At 56.0% G+C, this 14071-nt stretch overlaps 1 protein-coding gene across 1 annotated transcript in view; it reads right to left on the reverse strand.

The window, feature by feature from the left end:
* LOC140211457 (uncharacterized) overlaps positions 1-14071 on the reverse strand; it is a 52734-nt gene that overhangs the window by 12468 nt on the left and 26195 nt on the right. The window contains exon 3 of the mRNA XM_072281157.1: positions 1352-1466. Within this exon, the coding sequence (XP_072137258.1) occupies positions 1352-1466 (115 nt within the window). The remainder of the gene's footprint in view (positions 1-1351; positions 1467-14071) is intronic.

Genomic DNA, 14071 nt, shown 5'->3' on the forward strand with positions numbered 1-14071 from the left:
GGCTTTGTGAAGGGCAGATCGTGTCTAATAAGCCTGATAGAGTTCTTTGAGGAGGTGACCAGGCATATAGATAAGGGTAGTGCAGTGGATGTGATCTATATGGATTTTAGTAAGGCATTTGACAAGGTTCCACACGGTAGGCTTATTCAGAAAGTTAGAAGGCATGGGATCCAGGGAAGTTTGGCCAGGTGGATTCAGAATTGGCTTGTCTGCAGAAGGCAGAGGGTGGTGGTGGAGGGAGTACATTCAGATTGGAGGATTGTGGCTAGTGGTGTCCAACAAGGATCTGTTCTGGGACCTCTACTTATCGTGATTTTTATTAACGGGCTGGATGTGGGGGTAGAAGGGTGGGTTGGCAAGTTTGCAGCCGACACAAAGGTTGGTGGTGTTGTAGAAAGTGTAGAGGATTGTCAAAGATTGCAGAGAGACATTGATAGGATGCAGAAGTGGGCTGAGAAGTGGCAAATGGAGTTCAACCTGGAGAAGTGTGAGGTGGTACAACTCCAATGCAGAGTACAAAGTAAATGGCAGGATACTTGGTAGTGTGGAGGAGCAGAGGGATCTCGGGGTACATGTCCACAGATCCCTGAAAGTTGCCTCACAGGTGGATAGGGTAGTTAAGAAAGCTTATGGGGTGTTAGCTTTCATAAGTCGAGGGATAGAGTTTAAGAGTCGCGATGTAATGATGCAGCTCTATAAAACTCTGGTTAGGCCACACTTGGAGTACTGTGTCCAGTTCTGGTCACCTCACTGTAGGAAGATGTGGAAGCATTGGAAAGGGTACAGAGGAAGCTGCCTGGTTTAGAAAGTATGCATTATGATCAGAGATTAAGGGAGCTAGGGCTTTACGCTTTGGAGAGAAGGAGGATGAGAGGAGACATGATAGAGGTGTACAAGATAATAAGAGGAGTAGATAGAGTGGGTAGCCAGCGCCTCTTCCCCAGGGCACCACTGCTCAATACAAGAGGACATGGCTTTAAGGTAAGGGGTGGGAAGTTCAAGGGGGATATTAGAGGAAGGTTTTTTACTCAGAGAGTGGTTGGTGCGTGGAATGCACTGCCTGAGTCAGTGGTGGAGGCAGATACACTAGTGAAGTTTAAGAGACTACTAGACAGGTATATGGAGGAATCTAAGATGGGGGGTTATATGGGAGGCAGGGTTTGAGGGTCGGCACAACATTGTGGGCCGAAGGGCCTGTACTGTGCTGTACTATTCTATGTTCTATGTTTTCATCTCTTGCCTAAGTATTGGACAGATATGTGGCACATGTGGCGACAGAAAACTTCAGTATCTGTGGAGATGGAAAAGGAATGGAACATTGTGCACTCATACCAAACACTCGACTTCTGACCTTTCTAATAGGGATGATCATTGGCAGTGGCTGAGAACAGGAGGGTCCAGAGTGCTGCCTGCACACCAGGTCAGGTGGCAGGGAGTCCAGGCAAGAGTAATTCCACCATGTGGGCCTGGAAAAAGACGGTGGTGGAAAACGACAGCACATTTATTGGTGCATAGAGAAGAAATTATGCTGTATTATATTTAAAGACTATAGTGAGAATGTACAGGGCAGAACACATCAATGACTGAACAGAATAGTCAAGTTTGGTGCAGTTTTACAGAGTCGTAGACCACTATAGGTCAGACACAGGCCACGTGAACATACTAATCCAGAGTTCCATCTACCTAAAGCTCGACCATAGCCCTCCCATACCACTCCCATACCACTCCCATACCCCTCCCATACCCCTCTCATACCACTCCCATACCCCTCCCATACCCCTCCCATACCCCTCTCATACCACTCCCATACCCCTCCCATACCACTCCCATACCCCACCCATACCACTCCCATACCACTCCCATACCCCTCCCATACCCCTCCCATACCACTCCAATACCCCTCCCATACCACTCCCATACCCCTCCCATACCACTCCCATACCACTCCCATACCCCTCCCATACCACTCCCATACCACTCCCATACCCCTCCCATACCACTCCGATACCCCTCCCATGCCCCTCCCATACCACTCCCATACCCCTCCCATACCACTCCCATACCACTCCGATACCCCTCCCATACCCCTCCCATACCACTCCCATACCCCTCCCATACCACTCCCATACCACTCCCATACCCCTCCCATACCCCTCCAATACCACTCCCATACCCCTCCCATCCTCACACAGCCATACCCCTCCCATCCTCACACTCGCATATCCCTCTCACCCTCACACACCCATACCCCTCCCATCCTCACACAGCAATACCCCTCCCACCCTCGAACACCCATACCCCTCCCATCCTCACACACCCATACCCCTCCCATCCTCACACTCTCATACACCTCCCATCCTCACGTACCCATACTCCTCCCATCCTCGTACACCCATACCCCTCCCATCCTCACACACCCACACCCTTCCCATCCTTACAGACCCATACCCCTCCCATTCTCACACACCCATACCCCTCCCATCCTCGTACACCCATACCCCTCCCATCCTCACACACCCATACCCCTCCCATCCTCACACACCCATACCCCTCTGATCATCGTACACCCATACCCCTCCCATCCTCAGACTCCCATACCGCTCCCATCCTCAGACTCCCATACTCCTCCCATCCTCACACACACATACCCCTCCCATCCTCACACACCCATACCCCTCCCATCCTCGTACACCCATACCCCTCCCATCCTCACACACCCACACCCTTCCCATCCTTACACTCCCACACCCCTCCCATCCTCAAACACCCATTACCCTCCCATCCTCGTACACCCATACTTCTCCCACCCTCACACATCCATACCCCTCCCATCGTCACACACCCATACCCCTCCCATCCTCACACATCCATACCCCTCCCGTACTCACACACACATACCCCTCCCATCCTTGTACACCCATACCCCTCCCATCCTCACACACCCATACCCCTCCCATCCTCGTACACCCATACCCCTCCCATCCTCACACACCCATACCCCTCCCATCCTCACACACCCATACCCCTCCCATTCTCACACAGCCATACCCCTCCCATACTCGCACACACATACCCCTCCCATTCTCACACACCCATAACCCTCCCATCCTCACACACCCATACCCCTCCCATCCTCACACACTAATACCCCTCCCATCCTCCCACACCCATAACCCTCGCATCCTTACAGACCCATACCCCTCCCATCCTTACACACCCATACCCCTCCCATCCTCATACACCCATACCCTTCCCATCTTCACACAACCATACCCCTCCCATCCTTTCAAACCCATAGACCCCATCCTCGTATTCCCATACCCCTCCCATCCTCGTACACCCATACCCCTCCCATCCTCGTACACCCATACCCCTCACATCCTCGTACACCATACTCGTCCCATCCTCACACACCAATACCACTCCCTCTCTCGTACACCCATACCCCTCCCATCCTCACAGACCCACACCCTTCCCATCCTCACACTCCCACACCCCTCCCATCCTCGTACACCCATACCCCTCCCATCCTCGCGCACCCATACACCTCCCATCCTCGTACACCCATACACCTCCCATTCTCACACACCCATACACCTCCCATCCTCGTACACCCATACCCCTCCCATCCTCACACACCCATACCCCACCCATCCTTGTACACCCATACCCCTCCCATCCTTACACACCCATACCCCTCCCATTCTCACACAGCCATACCGCTCCCATCCTTTCAAACCCATAGACCCCATCCTCGTATTCCCATACCCCTCCCATCCTCGTACACCCATACCCCTCCCATCCTCGTACACCCATACCCCTCACATCCTCGTACACCATACTCGTCCCATCCTCACACTCCCATACCCCTCCCATCCTCACACACCCATACCCCTCCCATCCTCACACACCCATACCCCTCCCATTCTCACACTCCCACACCCCTCCCATCCTCGTACACCCATACCCCTCCCATCCTCACACACCCATACCCCTCACATCCTCGTACACCCATACCCGTCCCATCCTCACACTCCAATACCCCTCCCATCCTCGTACACCCATACCCGTCCCATCCTCACAGACCCACACCCTTCCCATCCTTACACTCCCACACCCCTCCCATCCTCAAACACCCATTACCCTCCCATCCTCACACACCCATACCCGTCCCATCCTCACACTCCTATAACCCTCCCATCCTTGTACACCCATACCCCTCCCAACCTCCTACACCCATACCCCTCCCATCCTCACACACCAATACCACTCCCTCTCTCGTACTCCCATACCCCTCCCATCCTCACAGACCCATACCCTTCCCATCCTTACACTCCCACACCCCTCCCATCCTCAAACACCCATACCCCTCCCATCCTCGTACACCCATACTCCTCCCATCCTCACACACCCATACCCCTCCCATCCTCACACACCCATACCCCTCCCATCCTCACAGACCCATACCCTTCCCATCCTTACACTCCCACACCCCTCCCATCCTCAAACACCCATACCCCTCCCATCCTCACACACCCATACCCCTCCCATCGTCACACACCCATACCCCTCCCATCCTCACACATCCATACCCCTCCCATCCTCGTACACCCATACCCCTCCCATCCTCACACTCCCATACCCCTCCCATCCTCACAGACCCATACCCTTCCCATCCTTACACTCCCACACCCCTCCCATCCTCAAACACCCATTACCCTCCCATCCTCGTGCACCCATACTTCTCCCACCCTCACACACCCATACCCCTCCCATCGTCACACACCCATACCCCTCCCATCCTCACACTCGCATATCCCTCTCACCCTCACACACCCATACCCCTCCCATCCTCACACAGCAATACCCCTCCCACCCTCGAACACCCATACCCCTCCCATCCTCACACACCCATACCCCTCCCATCCTCACACTCTCATACACCTCCCATCCTCACGTACCCATACTCCTCCCATCCTCGTACACCCATACCCCTCCCATCCTCACACACCCACACCCTTCCCATCCTTACAGACCCATACCCCTCCCATTCTCACACACCCATACCCCTCCCATCCTCACACACCCATACCCCTCCCATCCTCACACACCCATACCCCTCCCATCCTCACACACCCATACCCCTCCCATCCTCACACACCCATACCCCTCTGATCATCGTACACCCATACCCCTCCCATCCTCAGACTCCCATACCGCTCCCATCCTCAGACTCCCATACTCCTCCCATCCTCACACACACATACCCCTCCCATCCTCACACACCCATACCCCTCCCATCCTCGTACACCCATACCCCTCCCATCCTCACACACCCACACCCTTCCCATCCTTACACTCCCACACCCCTCCCATCCTCAAACACCCATTACCCTCCCATCCTCGTACACCCATACTTCTCCCACCCTCACACATCCATACCCCTCCCATCGTCACACACCCATACCCCTCCCATCCTCACACATCCATACCCCTCCCGTACTCACACACACATACCCCTCCCATCCTTGTACACCCATACCCCTCCCATCCTCACACACCCATACCCCTCCCATCCTCACACACCCATACCCCTCCCATTCTCACACAGCCATACCCCTCCCATACTCGCACACACATACCCCTCCCATTCTCACACACCCATAACCCTCCCATCCTCACACACCCATACCCCTCCCATCCTCACACACTAATACCCCTCCCATCCTCCCACACCCATAACCCTCGCATCCTTACAGACCCATACCCCTCCCATCCTTACACACCCATACCCCTCCCATCCTTACAGACCCATACCCTTCCCATCTTCACACAACCATACCCCTCCCATCCTTTCAAACCCATAGACCCCATCCTCGTATTCCCATACCCCTCCCATCCTCGTACACCCATACCCCTCACATCCTCGTACACCATACTCGTCCCATCCTCACACACCAATACCACTCCCTCTCTCGTACACCCATACCCCTCCCATCCTCACAGACCCATACCCGTCCCATCCTCACACACCCATACACCTCCCATCCTCACGTACCCATACTCCTCCCATCCTTGTATACCCTACCCCTCCCATCCTCACACACCCATACCCCACCCATCCTTGTACACCCATACCCCTCCCATCCTTACACACCCATACCCCTCCCATTCTCACACAGCCATACCGCTCCCATCCTTTCAAACCCATAGACCCCATCCTCGTATTCCCATACCCCTCCCATCCTCGTACACCCATACCCCTCCCATCCTCGTACACCCATACCCCTCACATCCTCGTACACCATACTCGTCCCATCCTCACACTCCCATACCCCTCCCATCCTCACACACCCATACCCCTCCCATCCTCACACACCCATACCCCTCCCATTCTCACACTCCCACACCCCTCCCATCCTCGTACACCCATACCCCTCACATCCTCGTACACCCATACCCGTCCCATCCTCACACTCCAATACCCCTCCCATCCTCGTACACCCATACCCGTCCCATCCTCACAGACCCACACCCTTCCCATCCTTACACTCCCACACCCCTCCCATCCTCAAACACCCATTACCCTCCCATCCTCACACACCCATACCCGTCCCATCCTCACACTCCTATAACCCTCCCATCCTTGTACACCCATACCCCTCCCAACCTCCTACACCCATACCCCTCCCATCCTCACACACCAATACCACTCCCTCTCTCGTACTCCCATACCCCTCCCATCCTCACAGACCCATACCCTTCCCATCCTTACACTCCCACACCCCTCCCATCCTCAAACACCCATACCCCTCCCATCCTCACACACCCATACCCCTCCCATCGTCACACACCCATACCCCTCCCATCCTCACACATCCATACCCCTCCCATCCTCGTACACCCATACCCCTCCCATCCTCACACACCCATACCCCTCCCATCCTCACACTCCCATACCCCTCCCATCCTCACACACCCATACCCCTCCCATCCTCACAGACCCATACCCTTCCCATCCTTACACTCCCACACCCCTCCCATCCTCAAACACCCATTACCCTCCCATCCTCGTGCACCCATACTTCTCCCACCCTCACACACCCATACCCCTCCCATCGTCACACACCCATACCCCTCCCATCCTCACACATCCATACCCCTCCCGTACTCACACACACATACCCCTCCCATCCTTGTACACCCATACCCTTCCCGTCCTTACACTCCCATACCCCTCCCATCCTCACACACCCATACCCTTCCCGTCCTTACAGACCCATACCCCTCCCATCCTCACACACCCATACCCCTCCCATTCTCACACACCCATACCCTTCCCGTCCTTACACACCCATACCCCTCCCATCCTCACACACCCATACCCCTCCCATCCTCGTACACCCATACCCCTCCCATCCTCACACGGCCATACCCCTCCCATCGTCGTACACCCATACTTCTCCCATCCTCACACACCCATACCCCTCCCATCCTCACACACCCATACCCCTCCCATTCTCACACACCCATACCCCTCCCATCCTCACACACCCATACCCCTCCCATCGTCGTACACCCATACACCTCCCATTCTCACACACTAATACCCCTCCCATCCTCACACACCCATATGCCACCTATCCTCACACACCCATACCCCTCCCATCCTCACACACCCATACCCCTCCCATTCTCACACACCCATACCCCTCCCATCCTCACACACCCATACCCCTCCCATTCTCACACACCCATACCCCTCCCATCCTCACACACCCATACCCCTCCCATCCTCTCACAGCCATACCCCTCCCATCCTTGTACACCCATACCCCTCCCATCCTTGTACACCCATACCCCTCCCATCCTCACACACCCATACCCCTCCCATTCTCACACAGCCATACTGCTCCCATCCTTTCAAACCCATAGACCCCATCCTCATATTCCCATACCCCTCCCATCCTCGTACACCGATACCCCTCACATCCTCGTACACCATACTCGTCCCATCCTCACACACCAATACCACTCCCTCTCTCGTACACCCATACCCCTCCCATCCTGACAGACCCATACCCGTCCCATCCTCACACTCCCACACCCCTCCCATCCTCAAACACCCATTACCCTCCCATCCTCGTGCACCCATACTTCTCCCACCCTCACACACCCATACCCCTCCCATCGTCACACACCCATAACCCTCGCATCCTTACAGACCCATACCCCTCCCATCCTCACACACCCATACCCCTCACATCCTCGTACACCAATACCACTCCCACTCTCGTACACCCATACCCATCCCATCCTCACAGACCCATACTCCTCCCATCCTCACACACCAATACCACTCCCACTCTCATACACCCATACCCGTCCCATCCTCACACACCCATACCACTCCCTCTCTCGTACACCCATACCCCTCCCATCCTCACACACCCATACCTCTCCCATCGTCGTACACCCATACACCTCCCATTCTCACACACTAATACCCCTCCCATCCTCCCACACCCATACCCCTCTCATCTTCACACACCCATAACCCTCCCATCCTCACACACCCATACCCCTCCCATCCTCATACCCCTCCCATCTTCACACACGCATACCCCTCCCATCCTCACACACCCATACCTCTCCCATCCTCTCACACCCAACCCCTCTGATCATCGTACACCCATACCCTCCCATCCACAGACTCCCATACCGCACCCATCCTCACACACCCATACCTCTCCCATCCTCTCACACCCATACCCCTCTGATCATCGTTCACCCATACCCCTCCCATCCTCACACTCCTATACCCCTCCCATCCTTGTACACCCATACCCCTCCCATCCTTACACACCCATACCCCTCCCATTCTCACACAGCCATACCGCTCCCATCCTTTCAAACCCATAGACCCCATCCTCGTATTCCCATACCACTCCCTCTCTCGTACACCCATACCCCTCCCATCCTCACAGACCCATACCCGTCCCATCCTCACACACCCATACACCTCCCATCCTCACACACCCATACCCCTCCCATTCTCACACAGCCATACCCCTCCCATCCTCACACACCCATACCCCTCCCATTCTCACACAGCCATACCGCTCCCATCCTTTCAAACCCATAGACCCCATCCTCGTATTCCCATACCCCTCCCATCCTCGTACACCCATACCCCTCACATCCTCGTACACCATACTCGTCCCATCCTCACACACCAATACCACTCCCTCTCTCGTACACCCATACCCCTCCCATCCTCACAGACCCACACCCTTCCCATCCTCACACTCCCACACCCCTCCCATCCTCGTACACCCATACCCCTCCCATCCTCACACACTCATACCCCTCCCATCCTCACACTCCCACACCCCTCCCATCCTCGTACTCCCATACTCCTCCCATCCTCACACAGCCATACCCCTCCCATCCTCACACACCCATACCCCTCCCATCCTCACACACCCATACCCCTCCCATCCTCACACACGCATACCCCTCCCATCCTCACACACCCATAGCCCTCCCATCCTCCTGTAAGCATACCCGACCCATCCTCGTACATCCATACCACTCCCATCCTCGTACACCCATACCCCTCCAATCCTCACACACCCATACCCCTCCCATCCTCACACACCCATACCCCTCCCATCCTCACACACCCATACCCCTCCCATCCTCACACACCCATACCCCTCCCATCGTCGTACACCCATACCCCTCCCATCCTCGTACACCCATACACCTCCCATTCTCACACACTAATACCCCTCCCATCCTCACACACCCATACCACCCATCCTCACACACCCATACCACTCCCATCCTCGTACACCCATACCCCTCCCATCCTCACACACCCATACCCCTCCCATCCTCGTACACCCATACCCCTCCCATCCTCACACACCCATACCCCTCCCATCCTCAGACACCCATACCCCTCCCATCCTCACACACGCTTACCCCTCCCATCCTTGTACACCCATACCCCTCCCATCCTCGTACACCCATATCCCTCCCATCCTCGTACAAGCTTACCCATTCCATACACCCCTCCCATCCTCACACTCCCATAATCCTCCCATCCTCACACACCCATACCCCTCCCATTCTCGTGCACCCATACCCCTCCCACTGTCACATATCCATACCCCTCCCGTATTCACACACACATACCCCTCCCATCCATACACACCCATACCCCTCCCATCCTCACAATCCCATACCCTTCCCATCCTGACACACCCATACCCCTCCCATCCTTCTACGGCCATTCCTGTCCCATCCTCGTACACCCATACCCCTCCCATCCTCACACACCCATACCCCTCCCATCCTCGTACCCCCATACCCCTCCCATCCTCATACGCCCTTAACCCTCCAATCCTCACAGACCCATACTCGTCCCATCCTCACACACCCATACCCCTCCCATCGTCGTACACCCATACCCGTCCCATCCTCACACTCCTATACCCCTCCCATCCTCACAGACCCATACTCCTCCCATCCTCACACAGCAATACCACTCCCTCTCTCGTACACCCATACCCCTCCCATCCTCACAGACCCATACCCTTCCCATCCTTACACTCCCACACCCCTCCCATCCTCAAACACCCATTACCCTCCCATCCTCACACACCCATACTTCTCCCACCCTCACATATCCATACCCCTCCCATACTCACACACCCATACCCCTCCTATCCTCACACACCCATACCCCTCCTATCCTCACACACCCATACCCCTCCCATCCTCACACACCCATTACCCTCCCATCCTCGCGCACCCATACTTCTCCCACCCTCACATATCCATACCCCTCCCATACTCACACACCCATACCCCTCCTATCCTCACACACCCATACCCCTCCCATCGTCGTACACCCATACCCCTCCCATCCTCACACACCCATACCCCTCCCATCGTCGTACACCCATACACCTCCCATTCTCACACACTAATACCCCTCCCATCCTCCCACACCCATACCCCTCTCATCTTCACACACCCATAACCCTCCCATCCTCACACACCCATACCCCTCCCATCCTCACACTCGCATATCCCTCCCATCCTCACACACCCATAGCCCTCCCATCCTCACACACCCATACCCCTCCCATCCTCACACACCCATACCCCTCCCATCCTCACACACCCATACCCCTCCCATCCTTGTACACCCATACCCCTCCCATCCTCACACACCCATACCCGTCCCATCCTTGTACACCCATACCCCTCCCATCCTCACACACCCATACCCCTCCCATCCTCACATATCCGTACCCCTCCCATTCTCACACACCCATACCCCTCTGATCATCGTACACCCATACCCCTCCCATCCTCACACACCCATACCCCTCTGATCATCGTACACCCATACCCCTCCCATCCTCAGACTCCCATACCGCTCCCATCCTCAGACTCCCATACTGCTCCCATCCTCACAGACCCATACCTCTCCCATCCTCACAGACCCATACCTCTCCCATCCTCTCACACCCATACCCCTCTGATCATCGTACACCCATACCCCTCCCACCCTCAGACTCCCATACCGCTCCCATCCTCACACACCCATACCTCTCCCACCCTCACAGACCCATACCTCTCCCATCCTCACACACCCATACCTCTCCCATCCTCACAGACCCATACCCTCCCATCCTCACACACCCATACCCCTCCCATCCTCTCACACCCATACCCCTCTCATCCTCACACACCCATACCCCTCCCATCCTCGTATACCCATATCCCTCTCATCCTCACACACCCATTCCCCTCCCATCCTCACACACCCATACTCCTCCCATCCTCACACACCCATACCCCTCCCATCCTCACACACCCATACCCCTCCCATTCTCACAGACCCATACCCCTCCGATCCCCACACACCCATACCCCTCCCATCCTCACACACCCATACTCCTCCCATCCTCACAGACCCATACCCCTCCCATCCTCTCACACCCATACCCCTCTCATCCTCACACACCCATACCCCTCCCATCCTCGTATACCCATATCCCTCTCATCCTCACACACCCCTATCCCTCCCATCCTCACACACCCATACTCCTCCCATCCTCACACACCCCTATCCCTCCCATCCTCACACACCCATACTCCTCCCATCCTCACACACCCATACTCCTCCCATCCTCACACACGCTTATCCCTCCCAACCTCACACACCCATACTCCTCCCATCCTCACACACCCATACCCCTCCCATCCTCACAGACCCATACCCCTCCCATCCTCGTACACCCATACCCCTCCCATACCCCTCCCATTCTCGTACACCCAGACCCCTCCCATCCTCGTACACCCATACCTCTCCCATTCTCGTACACCCATACTTCTCGCACAGTCACACATCCATACCCCTCCCATCCTCACACACACATACCCCTCCCATCCTCACACACCCATACTCCTCCCATCCTCACACACGCTTACCCCTCCCATCCTCGTGCACCTATACCCCTCCCATCCTCGTACTCCCATACCCTTCCCATCCTCGTACTCCCATACCCCTCCCATCCTCGTAAACCATACACCTCCCATCTTCGTACACCCAACCCCTCTGATCCCCACACACCCATACCACCCATCCTCACACACCCATACCCATCCCATCCTCGTACACCCATACCCCTCCCATCCTCACACACCCATACCCCTCCCATCCTCCCACACCCATACCCCTCCCATCCTCACACACCCATACCCCTCCCATCCTCGTACACCCATACCCCTCCCATCCTCACACACCCATACCCGTCCCATCCTCACACACCCATACCCGTCCCATCCTCACACACCCATACCCCTCCCATCCTCCCACACCCATACCCCTCCCATCCTCGTACACCTATACCCCTCCCATCCTCGTGCACCCATACCCCTCCCACTGTCATATATCCATACCCCTCCCATATTCACACACACATACCCCTCCCATCCATACACACCCATACCCCTCCCATCCTCACAATCCCATACCCTTCCCATCCTGACACACCCATACCCCTCCCATACTTCTACGGCCATTCCTGTCCCATCCTCGTACACCCATACCCCTCCCATCCTCACACACCCATACCCCTCCCATCCTCACACAACCATACACCTCCCATCTTCGTACACCCAAACCCCTCCGATCCCCACACACCCATACCCCTCCCATCCTCACACACTCATACCCCTCCCATCCTCACACTCGCATATCCCTCCCACCTGACACACCCATAGCCCTCCCATCCTCCTGTAAGCATACCCGACCCATCCTCGTACATCCATACCACTCCCATCCTCGTACACCCATACCCCTCCAATCCTCACACACCCATACCACTCCCATCGTCGTACACCCATACCCCTCCAATCCTCACACACCCATACCCCTCCCATCCTCACACACCCATACCACTCCCATCCTCGTACACCCATACCCCTCCCATCCTCGTACACCCATACCCCTCCCATCCTCGTACACCCATACACCTCCCATTCGCACACACTCATACACCTCTCATTTGCACAGAGCCATACCCCTCCCATCCCCACACACCCATAACCCTCCCATCCTCCTACACCCATAACCCTGCCATCCTCACAAACCCATACCCCTCCCATTCTCCTACACCCATACCCCTCCAATCCTCATACACCCTACCCCTCCCATTCTTACACACCCATAGCCGTCCCATCCTAGTACACCCATACCCCACCCATGCTTGTACACCCATACCCGTCCCATCCTCGTACACCCATACCCCTCCCATCCACACGCACCCATACCCCTCCCATCCTCGTACCCCTCCCATCCTCATACGCCCATAACCCTCCAATCCTCACAGACCCATACTCGTCCCATCCTCACACACCCATACCCCTCCCATCCTCGTACACTAATACCCCTCCCATCCTCGTACACCCATACCCCTCCCATCCTTACACACCTATACCCCTCCCATCCTCACACACCCATACCCCTCCCATTCTCACACACCCA

Source organism: Mobula birostris, chromosome 17 (assembly GCF_030028105.1).
Source record: "Mobula birostris isolate sMobBir1 chromosome 17, sMobBir1.hap1, whole genome shotgun sequence".
Taxonomy (NCBI): domain Eukaryota; kingdom Metazoa; phylum Chordata; class Chondrichthyes; order Myliobatiformes; family Myliobatidae; genus Mobula; species Mobula birostris.